The following is an 18182-nucleotide window of genomic DNA, read 5'->3' as shown; positions in this document are numbered from 1 at the left end:
TGACTTTTTAATACAATTTTAATTTCATAAAAATTAGTTCGCTTGCATTTAAAAAATATATATATATAATAATTGGAATTCAAAATTATATTATACTATTAATTTTAGATTTGACTTAAATTGATTACATCAGCTCAACACAAATTGCTTATAAAGTGATAAAATTTTATCCAGTCCGACTCGGCCAATGCCCAACTCCTACCCGACCAGTTGGAGAAGTTATAAATAGGAATGGCAGTGAGACGAGAAGGGTGAGTTTTACACTCTCTGTTCCCAATCTCCAATTATTATTATTTTTTTCCATTTCCATTCCTCATCTCTAACGAAGACCGTTTTTATTCCACCGTCTCGCCTCTAATGGGGTTCGGTTTTTCCTGCCCCGCAAATCCCTGACCCATTTTTGTGATCAGGAATGTTACATTCATCTAATTTGGTGCCGTATGAATTGTATGAATTTATTCACACTAGTCATCTAGATGACAGGATGACAACTGCGATAGACGAGGGTGAAACCAATCGTCCAGCTGGTACAAATTCAAACGATTCGAGTGACAACAAATTCGATAAATAAATCATTTCACTTATGTGATCTATTCAAAGTTACGTTGCTTCAGTTTATATCCCCATAACGAACAAAAAGATAAAAAGAAAAAAAAAATTAATAAGAGCAGAAAGTGAATGAAAGGGACTTCATCAAAGATTAAAAATATACAGTTTTTATTATTTATTTATTTATTTATTTTTGCTTTCAATATTTTCAACTTTCTTTTATTTTAAAATTATTTTAATTGAAAAAATATTATTTTTTTATATATAAATTGAAAAAAATGTTAAAGACAAAAAAAAGTGTAAGGCCTTAATTATAAATTAGATTACACAAACTTGATTATGAAGTTGAAAGGCTTAAATAAAATAATTTTAAATTTACATTAAAAAGTTTGAATATCGCATTGAAATAGAATGAGAGGGTTTAAATAAAAAAATTAACAGTGTGATGATTAGTTATCAAATTTAATGGACAAAAATGAAGGGTAGACAGATGTGGTAGCTGTTAGTAATGGGCAGTCGAACTTATTTGCCGAATTTAGTAGTTGGACGATGTCGAAGGACATAAGATGACCTGAAGAATACCAATTGATAATTGAAAATCACAACGACGATCACCCACTTACTAGAGAGTTGCCAGAGTTTGGTCGGAACTCGCCATTTATTGATAGTTGTGGTGAGTAGTGGCTAAAAGTGATGAGTGAAATGAGAAAATAAAAAATTATTTAAAAAAAAATAAAAACAACTTATATATATACAAAAGCATAAAGATAAAACTAATATCTATATTATAAGACAGAACAACTTTTAAAAATATGTTAAAATGTATTTATTTAAACAAATTTTGAAAATATGTTACATTTTGTTTGAATGATCAATATCTGCGGTTGAGTTTAATTTTTTTTCCGCCCAAACACTCTCTAGTCTCTCTCCCACGTCTGCCAAACGTCTCTTAACTGCCTCTCTCCACTTGCTCTCTCACGCTCTCTTTCTCTCTCTAGGATTCTCTCTCGATCCCTAATGCCGCCGTCGCACCACCGTTACCAGAACCACCGCCTCCTTCACAACCACATCAACGACGCCCCTCTTCCGCAGCAGCGCCGTAGTCCGCATCTGCCGCTCTCTGAAAATTACTCGGCTGGGACTCACTGCTGAGCTTGGCCTCTCTCTGAAATTCATCCTTATCCCTACATTCCCTCTCTAATCTCTCTCTCATGGCGTCGACTCTCCGCCAACATTCCCTTCTCCATCCCCTCGCTCCGATCCAAACCCCCACAAATTCGCCTTCCAAAACCCTAAAATCTCCTCCCGATTGAGACGATCATCCTACTCTCTCTCATCAAGCCCTCACTCTCTCTCTAGGGTTTCCGATTCTGCACTCTGTCGGTGCCACAGGAACAACGATGACTCGGCCTCAGCTTCTCCATCGGATAACTCATCCTCCGTTAACCGTCGGTGGGATTCGGTGATTCAGGAGGTGTTGAGGAACGCGGTTAAGAACCGTAACCAGTCGAAAGGTGTATTGAAGAGTGTTGATGTTTTCGAGAGAGGAAGTGAAGTGGTTGATGATGAAGACTGGGATTGGGACCGGTGGCGGAAGCATTTCAGCGAGGTCGATGAGCAAGAGCGTATTGTATCGATTTTGAAGGTCATCCAACGGTTGCAGCAAGTAAGCATTTCAGTAATTGTTTTCACTGTTGTGATAGATTATGGTACCTGTGATATATTTATTTAAATTTGTCCTATCTACTTAGACTCTCTGGAAATGAGTACTTGTTTGTATCAGTATATTATGTCCGTAGAGTTTAGATTTTAGATTAAAAAGTCCTTCGATTAAACTGAAGAGAGTCCACTCCCATTAAGCCATTTGGTTGCTTCCATGTATAAGGCAATGGTGTAATATTACGAAGTACTCAAGTTAAATCAACATAATGGCTATATAAATAAATTTTTGATTGCCGTTATATAAGTAACTTTTCCATATGATTCTGTAGATAGCACAGAAAACAAAAGAATTTAGACAGGAAGGGAAGAAAAGAAGATAAAGAACAATGATATATGTGCGTCGTTAATCATTTTTTTGAAGTGGACACGGCTGGTGAAAATTGTCCGATTAATTAGACTTTTAGATTCATATCCTGATAGAGTACCAAAAAACAATTGAATGGGATTCAGTATAATACAGTGGGCATGTATAGCTTTGTGATTTGCAATTCACTAATCTCACACAGGTACTTGCCTTGTGTTGTGGTTGTTTTGTAAACCTTTAGTTTCAGAGGCTCAAGTCCTCTTATTATCTAGTTGATGCTAAAAAGAAATGCTAAAAAGAAATTAGTTAATTAAAAATATTGTAATGAATATCTATTTGTAACTTTACTGAACACTTCTCTGAATGATTACTACGGTTCAAGATTTCAATCACAAAGTACAGGGATAGTACTTAGCAATGAAATGGGTGACTTCTCCAGTTCTAGAAGTTTTTCTCCACCACCCGCACCTTCCAATTATATCCAACCATTCAAAAGGGCATTGCCATCAATGACACCCACCATTGTCCTAAAGGTCATCATATTGCTTGCACACTTTGCACGCATTTTCTACCATTTTTTTTTTCCTGAGAAAAAAATGAAAGTTGACATGAAAAATTTGTTTGTCAAACTGCTTTTTGAGGGGGGGGAGGAGAATTCAGTTACACCCCCTTTATAAAAATAAAAAAACTTATTTAAATTTTCTTTTTGAATTTTTAAAAATTGTTTTGCACACAAAAATTAAAACAATGTGAAGAGTAGAGATGCGTTCAATTTATTTATTTATTTATTTTTTCTGAAACAAGAAAACTGGAACTTTAAAAATGAAAAAGATACCAACCTTGTTCTTTCAAATTTAGCATAGAAATGTCTCATAAAACTGTTATTTTGCACAATATATAAAGAGGAGAAGCATTTTGAAGTATTAATTGTCTGACTTCGCAATCATGATTACTTATTGTGCCTTTGCAGGGTAAAAAACTGAAAGCAGTTTTAGGTGGAGCTGGAGGAATCAACATGAGAACATTCCTACTGCAACGACTCAGGTTTTCTTAAATCATTTGGTCATGGGTTTGTATCCACTCTCCTCTATAATGGCTCTGAGATACTTTCATACAGTTAGTTATCAAAACCACTTACTTTCGATACATTTTATAAAATGTTACAGTGACTAGCCATTGAACCCCTTCTAATATGGTAGAATACGGTTTGTGCAGTTAATTCCCAATGCGCTGTATTATGGACATCTTCTCTTGGTGACCAGTATGCAGCCATTGTCAATGCTCAAGAAGAAGGGCCATGCCATGCCCTACACTCCGTAGACGGTAGGACTATTTGCCAGCTCGTTGCTCAAAAGTTGGAGGGTCCAAACTTGGGGATGCTCGCGGCGGCTAACGACCCAAGAAAGGGTGGGTTTCCAGCTGGTTACTGAGTTTGTGGAAAATTAACTTTCTTGGAATTCAATTGACTCATATCCTCTCATTTAGCAGACTTCATAATTTCTCATTTAGCAGACTTCATAATTTCACTGTGTTGCACTTGTTTCATTGTGTGGAAATATTAAACCAATATGCACCATGGTTTTTACAAACTAAGATAATTAAATTCACGAAATGTACTGAATTACTATGCACCCTGTTTATTTTCAGACATGAAGGATGATCTTTTGTGTCCACCGCTCGATGGTGCTGTTGTTTCAGTGCTGAACAGACAATCTTCTGCAGGCTCTTCGCTACGCTGCTCAATTCGGCTCCCTTCGCTACCGACGGTGCTCTCGCAAGGTAAGATTGAGTCTTTTCACTCGATTTCTGCCTCTCCCCTTCTCTCACTGTTTTTGTTTTTGACTGATTTGGCTTGCTAGAGTTCAAATCCCACTGTCGTCTTCAAGAACAGAGGTATTTTACCCCCAATTTCGGGCTTCGTGCAGCTCTTTATTGTACATTCCCTTCAAGGTTATGTACAGTTTGTTGATTGGTGTGTTGTGGGTTTGATATTTTTTCCCTTCTCTCCCTGTTCGTCTCCTTTATTTCATGAATACATACATTTTTAGAGTTGTTTATTTGTTATTTTTTCCCCCCTTCTCTCTCTGTTCTTCTTCTTCATTTCATTAATACATATGTAATTTGGGGTTTGATTTCCTGTTTTTATTAGAATTCGGTGGCCAATACAGACATACAGGTTAACTCAGAGGATATCGTAATTTAGTTTGTTATTTGCATGATTGTTGTGTTTACTTTCTTATTTTTACCATTGGTAGCTTTATGTTAACATTTATACTTTACAGTTGATATTGCTGAAGATACTAAACATATTGAAGAATAATTATTTTGTGAAGCTTTCAATCTTACCTTATACTACATTTATCCTTAACTAAAGAACCAAGTAATCATAAATTAGCATTCACAAATGCAATGCAACCAAATTATTATTAAAGATAATCCAGTTCCCTAATCCTGGCATTCTTTTTGGATTGGTCAACAGAGCGGAGTTCACCATGCCCTTAACCCAGATCCATACAGTGGAGTCTTTGGTTCAGACAGGGAGAAGTATGCAAGAGATGTCGAAGATCTCATTACCTTTGGAACTTCAGGGCATGTAGCTGGTTTTATTTCTGAAGCCATACAGGTAAGCATCGTCTATGTAAATTTGTTTTTATTGTTTCCTTTTGTGGCTATATTGATTAGGGTAATGACGTACACACAGGATTTAACACAAAAAAATTTATGCAAAATGATGTGTCGCATTTATATCCTTGCATTGATAGTCAAATGCCCATCACTATGGTTCATAATTGCAAGAGTGTCATTGCCACATTATTTTTGTCTTAAATTCTGTACGAAAATTGTGTGAGGATATCATTTTCCTATTAATACAACCTATTCCGAGTTACTGTCTAATTTGAACTACTCTCTAAAATGGCAAGGAGTGGGTGGAATTATTGAATTGGCCCCAGGTTCCTTCCCTGCCGTATACATCAGTATTGAGAAAGCAGGAGGGCTTTGTATTGCCGATGAGGTTCAATCTGGGTTTGCTCACACTGGGAGCCATTGTTGGGGATTTGAGACCCAAGGCATTGTGCCTGACATAGTGGCAATGGCAAAGGTAAATTTATATAATATGGCAGGATGATTTTTAAAAATGTCCAAAATGATTTTTAATGGTCTAAATTAATTCTAAGTGTGTATCAATGGTTAAGATCAATCCTTTAAAATGTACCAAACACTTGAGTCCCGCCCAAATACTCTTTTCTCTCACGTCTCAAACACTTTATATGGCAGGATTATTGTTTTGGCCTTTACAAATTTGGCCTCTTCTTGGGGTAGCAAAGTCTGTTTTGAGGGGAGAGAGAGAGAGAGTGAGTGTGTGTTTTAAAATTTGAAATTTGAAAGAGTGAGATGAAGTGGGGGTGAAGAGTTTTTTTTTTGTTTTTTATTTTTTTGGGTTGTTGTGGCTCTTGGACACAAAGTGTGTTTTGTTGTCCGTCGCGGCCACGGCCATCGTCGCCTCACTCTCTTGGGAACAAATTATGTTTTTGTTTTTGTTAGTATTTATTTTATACAAAATATAAAAAAATAATTAAAATGTATTATTTACTATAATTTGAGTTCAAATACTTAAAATACATAAAAATTCATAAATCATGCAAAATTATAAAATTTTATTTCAAATTTGTGAAAATTATTTTAAAAATTTTTAAGTGTAAATTTTATAACATTACTCTAAATTTTATAATTTTTAAGTTATTCAGATTGAATGGATCTGAAAAAGTAAAAAATGTTGATTAAAATATTTAAAAAGTTTACTAAAAGTAATAAAATACAGATTGAAAATTTTAAAAATTATTTTTGAAAGCTGTAAACCAAATAAGTTTTGAATTTGAAATTTGTAAAATTATTTTCAAAATATACAACCAAACTTTAATTATAAAATTATTTGAAAATCCAAACCAAACGGACCATCTATTTATATTTTGTCCTCAAAATTTTTTTTTGCCAACAAATTAGATTAATTATATTTTAATCAATAAAATGAATATTTCTTTATATTTTTTTAGTATTTTTATCAAAAAAAGTTACATATTTTACAAATTTTTGCATGATACGTATAAATTATGATTGCATTTTGATCTCAACAATATTTATACCGTGCCTTTAGGCACGGGCATACACTAGTATATAAATATATATAAATTATTAATTTCAGTTCCATATCAACATTTTAAGGTAGCTTGGTTGGTTGAAGCTTGCTTCCGCTTACCCCCAAGGTAACGTGTTAAAAATTAGGGTTTCACAACTTTCACTCTCTTTTCCTTCCTTTGTTTCTAGACCCCTCTCTCTCACTAATCTTCCACCGCTTCAAAATTAGGGTTTTATAACGGTCTCCTCTCTCTTTTCACTCCTTTGTTTATTGACGCCTCTCTCTCTCCCTCTCCATTATCTTCCATCGCTGCTCTCTCTCTCCATAAACCTAAACCCTTTCGATCTCTCTAGCTTCTATTCATTTGAGAAACCCAAAACCTTTGAAATTGACTCATTCAAATCGTGTTTCTGATGGAGAACATGAAGACGAAGCACAAAAAAACCCTTAGACGAAGCAGCAGAAACCCCCTAAACCATACTCAAACCCTAAGACGAAGTAGACGAAGAAGAAATGTGAGATCGTCTGAAATCCATCACGTATCTTGAAATCTAGTTATTTCTTTTTCTGTAATCGTCTTTCTGATGATGGAGAATTGCTTAAATTTTGCTTCAAATTGCTTGAGATTAATTGAAATCTGTATAAAATTGCTTGATTATTCTTGTGATTATTTTTGTTTATGTGATTTCAATATGATCAGGCGAACAAGCTTCATGAAGTGTGTTGAAGATTTCATAGCTAGGGTTTATTTGCAACTTAACAAGATTTTTCAATGCTCAGTGGCTTCGATTTCTCAATCTCAAACCTCTAGTGGTCTTCTTTTACTGGTATTGATTTCTCTATCCATTGATTGCTTTATGACCACACACCCTCATCAAACTCTTAATCACCACTGTCGCTATCTCTCCTCTCTCTCTTGATGTGTATTTTGCTATAGCATTGCATGATGTCAATATTTTCACTTTGACTCTATTCTTGATGCATGTCACAATGTTTTCACTCTGTATAGTAATTTTGAAATTCATGTTCTGTTTTAGCTTTATTATGTGTTTCAGCTTTAATATATGCATTGGTTCCCCTACTTACAGTGAAAACTTTTACTCTATTTATAGACCAAATTTTCTCTTATGAGGTAAAAAAGTTATTTTAGTAGAATTGAGACAAGTTTTGTTTTGGTAGTACTCTGAGGCTTTTATTGGAAAAGCTTGAAAATCAAAGCATTCAATGTATATTGTGTCATGGCAGGGTGCAACTTGCCTACATCTTTGCTTGTGGATGTACAAATAATTTTCCATCACTACCGCCATAGATTTTAGTTATAAAAATGCAATTCCCGTTAAATAATGTTGTTGCTTCTTTTTTTTTTGGGTGACTCCTATATGCATGTCCGCACTTTTCCTTTGTTAAAAAATGTGTATTGTTTTTGTCTCATCTTATTTAATTTTGCTTTTACTTCACGTTCAGAGTTCTACATACATTGCAATTCCTGTTAGGGTAGTCCATGTAATTTGGAGATGATGACGGAGATTGAGGGCGAGGCAACCGCCGAGATTTTCAGTTATTTAAAAGTTTAATTTTATAAAAAATAGCCCTTCAACCAAACAAGAAACAAACAAAACTTGAAAAAAAATGACCATGAATTGATTGCAGGTGTTATTAACTTGTAGTTACTATTTATTTGGAATGTTGAAGTATTTTTGGTGCGTGATATTTGCCTCTCTCCTAGTTCTTCCCCTCATCATTATGGTTACATATGTGATGATGTAACCATTGTTCTTCTATTCTATAGTTTTACTCAGGAAATTCGTCTATTTTTTCTTTATTTTGGAGAGGTGGTTCTACATGATGCTGATTCTAGTATGAGGACCTTCATTCATTCATGTTTGAGTCGGTAAAGATGATTCTATTTTTATTCGTTTTGTTAAGTAGGAAAGCCAATTTGTAGACATAAGTCGTAACTCAAAAATAAAATACTACTCATGCCAATTAGTTTCTCAATTTTCTCTTGACACTAGGCTCTAAGGATTCTTTTAGATCCTCCTTTTTGAAATTAAACATATGTGTTTAGTTGTTCAAATCTCCATTAAGCTCAATTAGCTTCAGTACGAAACTACTATACTATATTTTGTTCCAACAAGGTCGGGAAGGTGCATAATAACTTTAAACATACAAAATAAGATGTGGCATCACGTAAGGAACAAAATTTATTTATGAAGTAGCATTGACAGGACGAAAATAAAATAAAACTATAATTATGAATACCAATATATGAAGGGTCTTGTTAACAAGTGCCTCAAGGACACGAAAAGTAGACCAGAAAATAAATTTGAAAACACAAGACTTTTTATTAAATTCAATGCAGTTTTTATTGAAATTAATGCACTTCTTTTAACTGTTTGACCTATTTTCAAGACACTTCTTTATTTCAATCCCAATATCCAGCACTTTTAGCATTTGTCATATACAAATATCTTGAGGACACAACAATTACAAGAATTATAACTAAGACCATTCCAATAAAATAAGTTACATATATCTATTAAGAATAGAACAGAAAGATGACATGAGGAACTTGCTTCTCTACATTTCAGGAGCTTTAGCAATAATGGAGAAAACTACAAATGCAAGACTGATGTTACAGGAGGATAAGTTACCAAAATATTTGATATCCATGTTTCATATTTCTTCTTTTCTACTTCTAAATCTGAAAATTCAGTCAAATAAAGAAACTAAATCCTAAGCAAAGAATCATGCCAATCTCAAATCATACCTGAGGGAGTAATGTAGGGAAATTAGTTAGAAGTTTTCTCTTGTTAAGATTTCGAAATTTCAGTGTAGCTTCTACAACAACATGGTCTAAAAATTCACTTAGTAGTTTATTGGTGGTAGTTGCTACATAATTAATGTCTGTTGGGCTATATATAATAAATCCATGTGTTTTTTGGGCGATTAATGTAGACCTTTTTTTATTCAATGGCAACTGAGCAGCGAGTAGTAACACAAGTGATGAAGACTAAAGAATTCCTCAACTGAGCAGTGAGTCAACAACCAGGTAATCTCAGTTATCACTCAATAATTCCTTCACTTATGTTGCTGCCATTGCTTGGAAATGGAGACTAAATTGGGCCCTCGTTTTTTTTAGTTTTTTTTTTTTTTTCGTTTATCCTTTTTGATTTTGTGATGCAGAGCGTGATTCTTGGGACGCTAACATGGGCATGGAGATAGAAGGTGATGGGGGTGCCTGCATATCTTCAACCTGAACTGGAAGCGGATCTCGTCTTGTGTCCGGCACCAGCTAGCAGAGTCGACAACCATGTAATTTCTAATCTTAGTTATCACTGAAGAATAAATTCACTTACATTGCTACAATTCCTTGGAAATGGATATTTTATTTCATGAGTAATTGATCAAAATAATTCTATTGACATGGCTTTTACAGGTTCTGACTAGTATGGTGTTAGAATTGTATGATGCACGATTCGATTCATACAATTTAATTTGAGTTTCAACGAAAATTATTTGAATTGTGTTGTTTGAAAATTGGGTGTGCTGTTGAATTGAGAATTGAGTAGTTCATAGGTTTTTGTTTACATAATGTATTGAAATGATGCCTTTTTCAACTACTCTGTGATGAAACAAAAATAGGGCAATTGGTTATACTGATATACGTGGTGTTATATATATATGTAATATATAATTCATTTATATTGATCCTGTGAAGTATTTGATTGCAATTGCTATAGTGTTCCAACATATGTGTGAGGTTTGGAAATTCCTTTCCAATAATTTGGGCTATATTTCATGATAAGCATCCGGAGGATCTTGTATGAGAAGGGAAAAAGAAATGGAAGGAAAAGTGGGAAAAAAAAACTTTGTTAACAGTTTCATGTGGAAAAAACATGCAAAGAGTGAACTGCTAATACATGTATTATCTTATGCAATTTTATCTCTTCTTTTGTGGAGATTTTGTTGGAATTTTGTGTTTCATTTGTTGTGGCGCGTTATAGAAACCAAAAACACCCTTTTCGTAGTTTTTAGATAATTAGAGATTGACGATTCCAACTTCCTTTACTCCATTCAAAAAGTTGTTCAAAATAATTGATCAAAATTTCCAATGATCCGGTTTGTGCATGTTATTCAAAATAATGTTACTTTTAGGAGTTGTTAGTTTTTCGTTTGTATTTTTTTTCCTTTGTGTTTTTGGTGCTAACCACTTGCAGGCAATGGCACATATAGACATGGTTAATCATTTAAGGTAATCTCCTTAACTTTTTGATTTTATTTTTTACATTCAGGACAATGCATTGTTTAGTTTGGGGGGAGAAAATACTTATTTTAAGAAGAATTTATATATTTGCTTGCAGCTATGAGTTAGTTATTTCGTTAAAAAAAAATAAAAATTTAGTGCTCATGTTATTCTTTTGTTCTATACATTGAGTGATTGGGCATACTTGTGGTATTTAATTACTTTAACTCGAGAATTGTTTTGGAGTTTGATATGCTAGCTACTTTGTTAAAGTATTCCGTGTGTTCATATTTGGAAATCATTGCACTGCACTTTAGCCACATGGATATGATTTTTAGTTGATAAGTGGGTATGACTTGAAAATCTTGAGGAATGATAGTGGAGACTTTTAACCCTGTGAGTTTTGTGCCAATCATTTATTGGAGGGTTATTATACATCTACTCTTAATTTTTCTTTGGAAGCGCATTAATTTGTTGTTTAGTCTCACTATTTTTTTTTCATTTTTGGTTGAATGCTGAGAACAAATCAATTTGTTATCACACTTTTTACTCCCTCGAGGATGAGGCATCGTTTAGGTTGGGGGGATAAAATACTTATTTTGGGAAGAATTTATATGTTTGCTTGCTACAATGAGTTAGTTGTTTTGTTTAAAAAAAGAAAAAAAGGTGTGCATGGTAATGTATTGTTCTATGCATTGAGTGATTCGGCATACTTGTAGTATTTTATTGCTTTAACTTGAGAAATTGTGTTGAAGTTTGATATGCTAGCTACTTTGTTAAAGTATTTCATGCGTTCGTATTTGGAAATAATTGCACTGCACTTTAGCCACATGAATATGATTTTTAGTTGATAAGTGGATATGACTTGAAAATCTTGAAGAATGATAGTGGAGACTTTTCACCCTGTGAGTTTTGTGCCAATCATTTATTGGAGGGTTACTATACATCTACTCTTAATTTTCTTTGGAAGGACATTAATTTGTTGTTTAGTCTCATTATTTCTTCATTTTGGTTGAATGTTGAGAATAAATCAATTTGTTATGACACTTTTATTCCCTGAGATCATGAAAGTTGAAGGACCATACTAATTCTTGAGAGATGATTTTAGGCCATCTTTGTTTTTTTGAGCCTTTTATTTATTTTTCTTTCTTTTATTATTACTTCTTGAACCATTAGAAACCAATTTGAGCCTTTATGTTAGCCTTTCTTTGTTTAACCCCACAACCCATACTTTCTTTTTACTTTTGTAGATATGTCGGGATTATTTGAGTTTGACAATGGCAAATTTGTTTGGAAAAAAAAAAGAAAAAAAAAAGGAGAAAAGCTGAAAAAAAGAAGAAGAAATAAATTGTGTTCAACGAAGGGAAAAAAAAACAAAAAGAAAAAAAAAAAAAGCAGGAGGAAGTTGAAAAAGACAAAAAGAAAAGTAATAGAAAGAGCAAGGCATTTGGAATAATGCTCTAATTGTGTTTATTTTTATGCCAATTGTCTCTCAGACGTCCTTTTTTTATTCAACTTTGGCTTTTTATTATTTTTTCGTAATTCTTCAACCCAAGCATTACAACCAAACAAAAGTCCTATTTGATCTTGAGTGTGGTATAGTTTACAAGTGGACATGATGGATTGGGGTGATGGTGTGGTAATTTTAATTCTCAGTATTTGATACTCCATTCATGAGACTATTTATTTATTCTTTCATTATAGCGTTTTTCCAAAAAATTAGTATGCGGGATATTTTGCCTTTGATTTACATTATTCTACTCGCATATATTGAGAGTAATTTTTACACCATATTCTGAGTGATTTTTTTGTTGAGTGCAATAACTGGTGAGATTTGAGTCGAAACATGTTTCAGAAAGAGATTTGGGTTATATTTCACTTTAAGGCTAAGGTTGTGTATGTGTTGGCTAAACTTTTTCACACACGCCAAATTCCGAATGTCATCAGATCTTTACTTGCTGCTAGTGTCTTGAACTTTGATTGATTATCTTGTTAAGGTTGTGAAATTCATGACTTGTTCTTGAACTTTAGCATGAGAACGAAAGAAATCCTTCGAGTAAAAAAAATTTTGACGTTTGTGGGTAACATTTCTAGAAATTTTATTTCTCAGTATTTGATATTCCATTCATGAGACTATTTATTTACTCTTTCATATTAGCATTTTTCAAAAAATTAGTATGCGGGATATTTTGCCTTTGATTTACATTGTTCTACTCGCATATATTGAGAGCAATTTTTGCACCATATTCTGAGTGATTTATTTGTTGAGTGCAATAACTGGTGAGATTTGAGTCGAAGCATGTTTCAAAAAGAGATTTGGGTTATATTTCACTTTAAGGCTAAGGTTGTGTCTGTGTTGGTTGAACTTTTTTCACACACTCCAAATTTTGAATGTCATGAGATATCTTTACTTGCTGCTAGTCTTTTGAACTTTGATTGATTATCTTGTTAAGGTTGTGAAATTCATGACTGGTTCTTTAACCTTGGCATGAGAATGAAAGAAGTTGTTTTAGTAAAGAAATTTTTGGATGTTTGTGGGTAACATCTTTGGAAACACGAGACTTTAACTCGTCCATGAGGGGTAATCTATTGGATTAAGGGCTTGTTGCATGTGCTAAATTCAATTGTGATTTCTTGCGGAAGTGGTTTAGAGTAGTTGCTTTTATTTTTCTTTTTGATTTTATTTTAGTCGCCTTAATTGCTAGGTTCTAAAATTAAAGCTGGTTGGGAGGTGTGATGAATGCTTAAAATTACGTAGTTATTCTAGGAATTTTGGATATTATATTCATTCTCTCAATTTATATTTAATTGTGATTTAATGCATTTAATTTAAATTTTTAGAAAAACTACATTTGAGCCATCAACAATATAAATTGCTCAACCAGGGCCATAAGACTCGGTTTGCTTTGAAATCATCTCATAACATCCACAAAACCTCTCTCAAAGGTTAGACAAGATTTCATTGTACCTCCAGTCCTTTTATATTTTGATTTTGCTCTTCAAATATTTATTTGTTTTTCCGTTTAATTACTACCCATCTTTTGTTTCTTATTTGTTCCTTTTATGTAATATATATTGGGTGACTTAGATAATAGCAAGAACACTAGATCTGACCGCAATGTTGTCAACGGTGCTTGGGCTGCTCGAATTCAGCGCAACAAGATGGTAATTTTTATCTTAATTTTCTAATCCTCTACATAATATATATACCTTTTTACTCACAACGGTCTTGTGTTTGTAGCTTTTCATCGAATAAAAGATAATATTGCTATTGCCTAAAGGCAAGATTTCATATTTTTATAGATAAGGGAGCAGGAAAGGGGTGCTGTTTTGAAAGAAAAAAGGGCCCCTAGTTGATTGACTTGTCCTCCCCGTGTCATTGTATATGATATGTTTTTAATGTTAATATTGTTTGTACTCAAATGAATTGTTGAGCCTTCACAAAAAGGTTCTTTTGTATAAAAGTAGACTACATTTGTTTCCCGGTAAATTGAGATCTAGATGGACCGGAACTTTCATAGTTAAAACTGTTTTTTCTCATGGGGCCGTTGAGATTGAAAATCCCAGGAATGGTAATGTTTTTAAAGTGATTGGCCAACGTTTTAAACCAGTTTTGGAGAATTTCCCACCTGAAGAGGAGAGGAGTCCATTGAATTAAAAGGCCCTATTTATCAAGACCCATAAACATAATAATAAAAGCAATGTTACTTTTACGAGTTGTTAGTTTTTCGTTTGTAATTTTTTTCCCTTGTGTTTTTGGCCATAATCCCTTGTAGGTTCATAGTTCATCTTTACTTTTTTAATAAAATTTTTGTTGATGCTCAAAAAAAAAAAAAAATATATATATATATACATATCTATATATAGACATGGTTCATTATTTAAGCTAATCTCCTAACGTCTGTGATTTTGCTTTTTACATTGAGGACAATGCATCGTTTAGGTTGGGGGGAGAAAATACTTTGAGAAGAATTTTTATGTTTGCGTGCTACAATGAGTTAGTTGTTTTGTTATAAAAAAAAAGAAGAGACCTTGTCTAGATTAAGAAGCTGTCAAAGCTCGAGCCATGATGGTTCTCATTCAAAACAGAACCAAACAAAAATGGAAAAAAATGACCATAAATTTATTGCAGGTGTTATTAACTTGCAGTTACTATTTATTTGGAATGTTGAAGTATTTTTTGTGCTTGATATTTGCCACTCTCCTAGTTCTTCCCCTCATCATTATGCTTACATATGTGCTAATGTAAGCATTGTTCTTTTATTCTACAGTTTTTCTCAGGAAATTCGTCTGTTTTTTCTTTATTTTGGGGCATTAGGAAGGAGCATAGCTCGCTTTCGGAGAGCTGAGATACAGGTTTGTAAAATTAATTTAAATTGAATAGATTACAATTGTCCTTTTTTTTTCGTTGTGACAAATGCAATAAATTAAATAGGTTATGATTATTAAATCGATATAATTTTTCTGTGTTCACGAAATAAAAAATGAAATGTCCAACATCTTTAATAGTTCGAATTATCAAAACGAGATCTATGTCAGACCTCATAAGACTAAGGGTTGGTTTGGGGTGTCCTAAAAAAGTGCACTTTGTCTTTTTACGAATAGATGTGCAGAAAAGTAGAGAGGTGATGTGATGGAAAAAAGATAAAAAGATGGATTATATAGGTTATGCCAAACGAGGCCTAAATAGCGCTCTTCAATTTAAATTATGGACCAGAGAGAATTTCCTCATATAAAATAACTACATTAGTGGTTGTGTTTTTTTTTCACTCTCTAATTTAAGAGTGGATCGGAGAGAATTCCCTCATATAAAATAACTACATTTGTGATTCTTTTTTCTCTCTAATTTAAGAGGTTTCATAGGGAGTAGGGAATCAAATTAGGAGGAAGATCCTTTTCATTTCAAAACTTGGATTAGAGAGCATTATTTTGGCCCATGAGGCCTACAGCATGCCGCATTTCGATAATCTGAATCGTTTATTTTATCAAGCACTTTGCGTATTTCATCTACACAAAAAAATTTAAATCCAAACAAAATATATTTAAATTAAGTGCATCTAAAAAATACATTTAAGTGCATTTGAAATGTAAACAAGTCATGATCATGAACTAGCAATTCTCTCACCATCGCTTCACATTCTTCATTATTTTTCGTTGCTTCAGACAACTGAACAACAACATCCAAATCATCTGACATGAGCTCTTCAAAAGTGAATTCAACTTCCTCATCATCTCCTTTCCATGAATTGTCTCTCTTACTCTTCATCTCTTCAAGAGACATCAATAAATAGGACTGCTATTTTTCCAAATTACTCGCATATTCTTTCAGATCCGACAAGTTAAACTTTGAAACATGCCCAGGATGCCAATTCAATTTGCAGAGTGCCGTCGCCAAATCGGAAGGAGTGCCGACGGGAGAAAAAGTGATGCCGGCGATGTGGAGACGAGAGAGTTCCACAGCTTTCTTAAAAAGGCTTTGACAGCCAGTGACGAAGGCAGAAAATTAAATTAGAGGCACTTATTAATTACAATAACGAAAATTTTTACAAAAATATTTCATGCAAGTTTTTACGATTGATTTCGAGAAACATCAAAAAAATAATGTTATTTATAACAAGTGTATCATGGACAATATAAAAAAAATATAGATATAAGTTGAGGGTAATGACTACCGCAGCAACTACTGTCGCCGCAACCAAATTACGGAGGGAACATCCCGCCAAGGTGATAGAGGCTTCTGGGAAAAGCTTCCTCTCTGCACGGAGAGGGTAATGCCTGGTGCTGATAGCAGGCCTCAAGGCATTACTAGCCCAGGGCTGATAGCAGGCCCCAAGACTTATTGGTTGGAGCTGATAGAAGGCCCAGGGTACCAATTTACCGCGATGATCCCGCGAAGATGGGAGCAGGGTAGCCCTAGCATAAGGGACTTCCTTTCCATTACCCAGGTCATAAACCTGCCTTAGTCGCACCGGCAGGACTAAGGAAGCCCCTTGGGCTTGGTACTAAGACACAGCACGGCTGATAGCAGGCTTGGCTGTGGCCTTCGCCCGGGAAAGTTGGGGAGTTTGTAGTTAGGTGGCTAAAGATGAAGGCTTCGCTGCGGTGAGCATGAACATTGTCGACAACAGACTAATGGAGTCCTGAGAATGCATGTAGTGGCCAAGTAGAACTGAGAAGGCAAGTGCAGTAGCAAAGTTTATTGCTGCAATGGCACTTGCTGAGGCAAGTGCAGTGGCAAACGCTCCCGTCGCAACTGCACTTGCTGAGGCTCAAGGGGGAGTTGCAGCGCTAAACACTCCCGTCGCAACTACACTTGCTGAGGCTCAAAAAGGTAGTTGCGGAGGCAAACAGATAGTACACAGTACATGCAGAAGGACACGTGGCACCTTCAGCATGGTGGCTCAAGGCAGGATATTCTATGTGATCCTCTAGGACACATGTCCTCTCTCTATTTGGCCACTTGGTGTTCTCTTGGTGCCAAAGAAAAGCCTATATAAATAGGACCCATTTCTCATGATTCAATAAGAGGAATTTTGGGGATTTAGGGAATATGCTGCCCATTTTGGCATTGCTATACATTTCTTCTTGAGCTACTTGCTTCACCCTCATCCAGCAGCACACTCCAACTTCCAGACAGTTGTTGCTGCACATTCTCAAGCCACTTCCACCATTCTTGGACCATTAGCATAGTTTTGCCTCTCTAATCACCTTCTCTGACCTCGAACCCCCTTACATTTCTGGTGACTCCGCTGGGAAGGCTGCTTTGTTGATGGTTCATACCCGCAGTGGTTTACACACCTCATTGGAAAAAAATGGCAGAGGATGAAGTTCTGCAAGGCTCTTCAAATGGCGGAGCAGTACATGCGGAGGACCGTGACCACAGTGTTGTGATTGAGGCAATTCAGTCACTCCAGGATACGCAGAGGGAGATCCTGACAACTTTGCAAACTCTCGCTGAGGCTATTATGGCCATGGCTTCTCAACCAGCTCCAGCGCAAGCACCTCTGCCCGTAGCAGTCCTAAACCCAGTGCCTGACCTGTTCCCTGAGGTCTGAGGATGACGCACTTCCCCTGAAGATGATTGCCCAGCAGCATTGGAATGGGTAGATGCAGCGTTGGCGAGCGGGTGAACTAGCCTCGCGAGAAAGACTGAAGTTGCCTGCATTGTCATGTCGCTCCGAAAAGAGGTTATCCATTTGGTAGTCTCCAACGTTCAGATCTGGAAC

At 34.9% G+C, this 18182-nt stretch overlaps 1 protein-coding gene across 10 annotated transcripts in view; it reads left to right on the top strand.

Moving 5' to 3' along the window:
• The first annotated feature begins 1475 nt into the window (after positions 1-1475).
• LOC114277671 (arginine--tRNA ligase, chloroplastic/mitochondrial-like) overlaps positions 1476-18182 on the top strand; it is a 58804-nt gene continuing 42097 nt past the window's right edge. For 2 of the 10 annotated variants that reach the window (XM_082925337.1, XM_082925338.1), the window contains exons 1-11: positions 1476-2215; positions 3546-3644; positions 3791-3982; positions 4223-4354; positions 5055-5198; positions 5497-5675; positions 7411-7537; positions 9699-9762; positions 9897-13902; positions 14045-14121; positions 15228-15312. In XM_082925337.1, coding sequence (XP_082781463.1) covers positions 14075-14121; positions 15228-15312 — 132 coding nt within the window. In that variant the 5' untranslated portion in view covers positions 1476-2215; positions 3546-3644; positions 3791-3982; ... (5 more) ...; positions 9897-13902; positions 14045-14074. Of the gene's footprint in view, positions 2216-3545; positions 3692-3790; positions 3983-4222; positions 4355-5054; positions 5199-5496; positions 5676-7410; positions 7538-9698; positions 9763-9896; positions 13903-14044; positions 14122-15227; positions 15313-18182 lie in introns of those variants that run through there. The other 8 variants (XM_082925331.1, XM_082925330.1, XM_082925328.1 and 5 more) reach the window with 8 other exon arrangements.

The sequence above is a fragment of the Camellia sinensis genome, chromosome 4, assembly GCF_055761805.1.
Source record: "Camellia sinensis isolate YWXY chromosome 4, ASM5576180v1, whole genome shotgun sequence".
NCBI classification, from domain to species: Eukaryota; Viridiplantae; Streptophyta; class Magnoliopsida; order Ericales; family Theaceae; genus Camellia; species Camellia sinensis.
The sequence above is the reverse complement of the archived record's forward strand: the minus strand, read 5'-3'. Positions and strand labels throughout refer to the sequence as shown.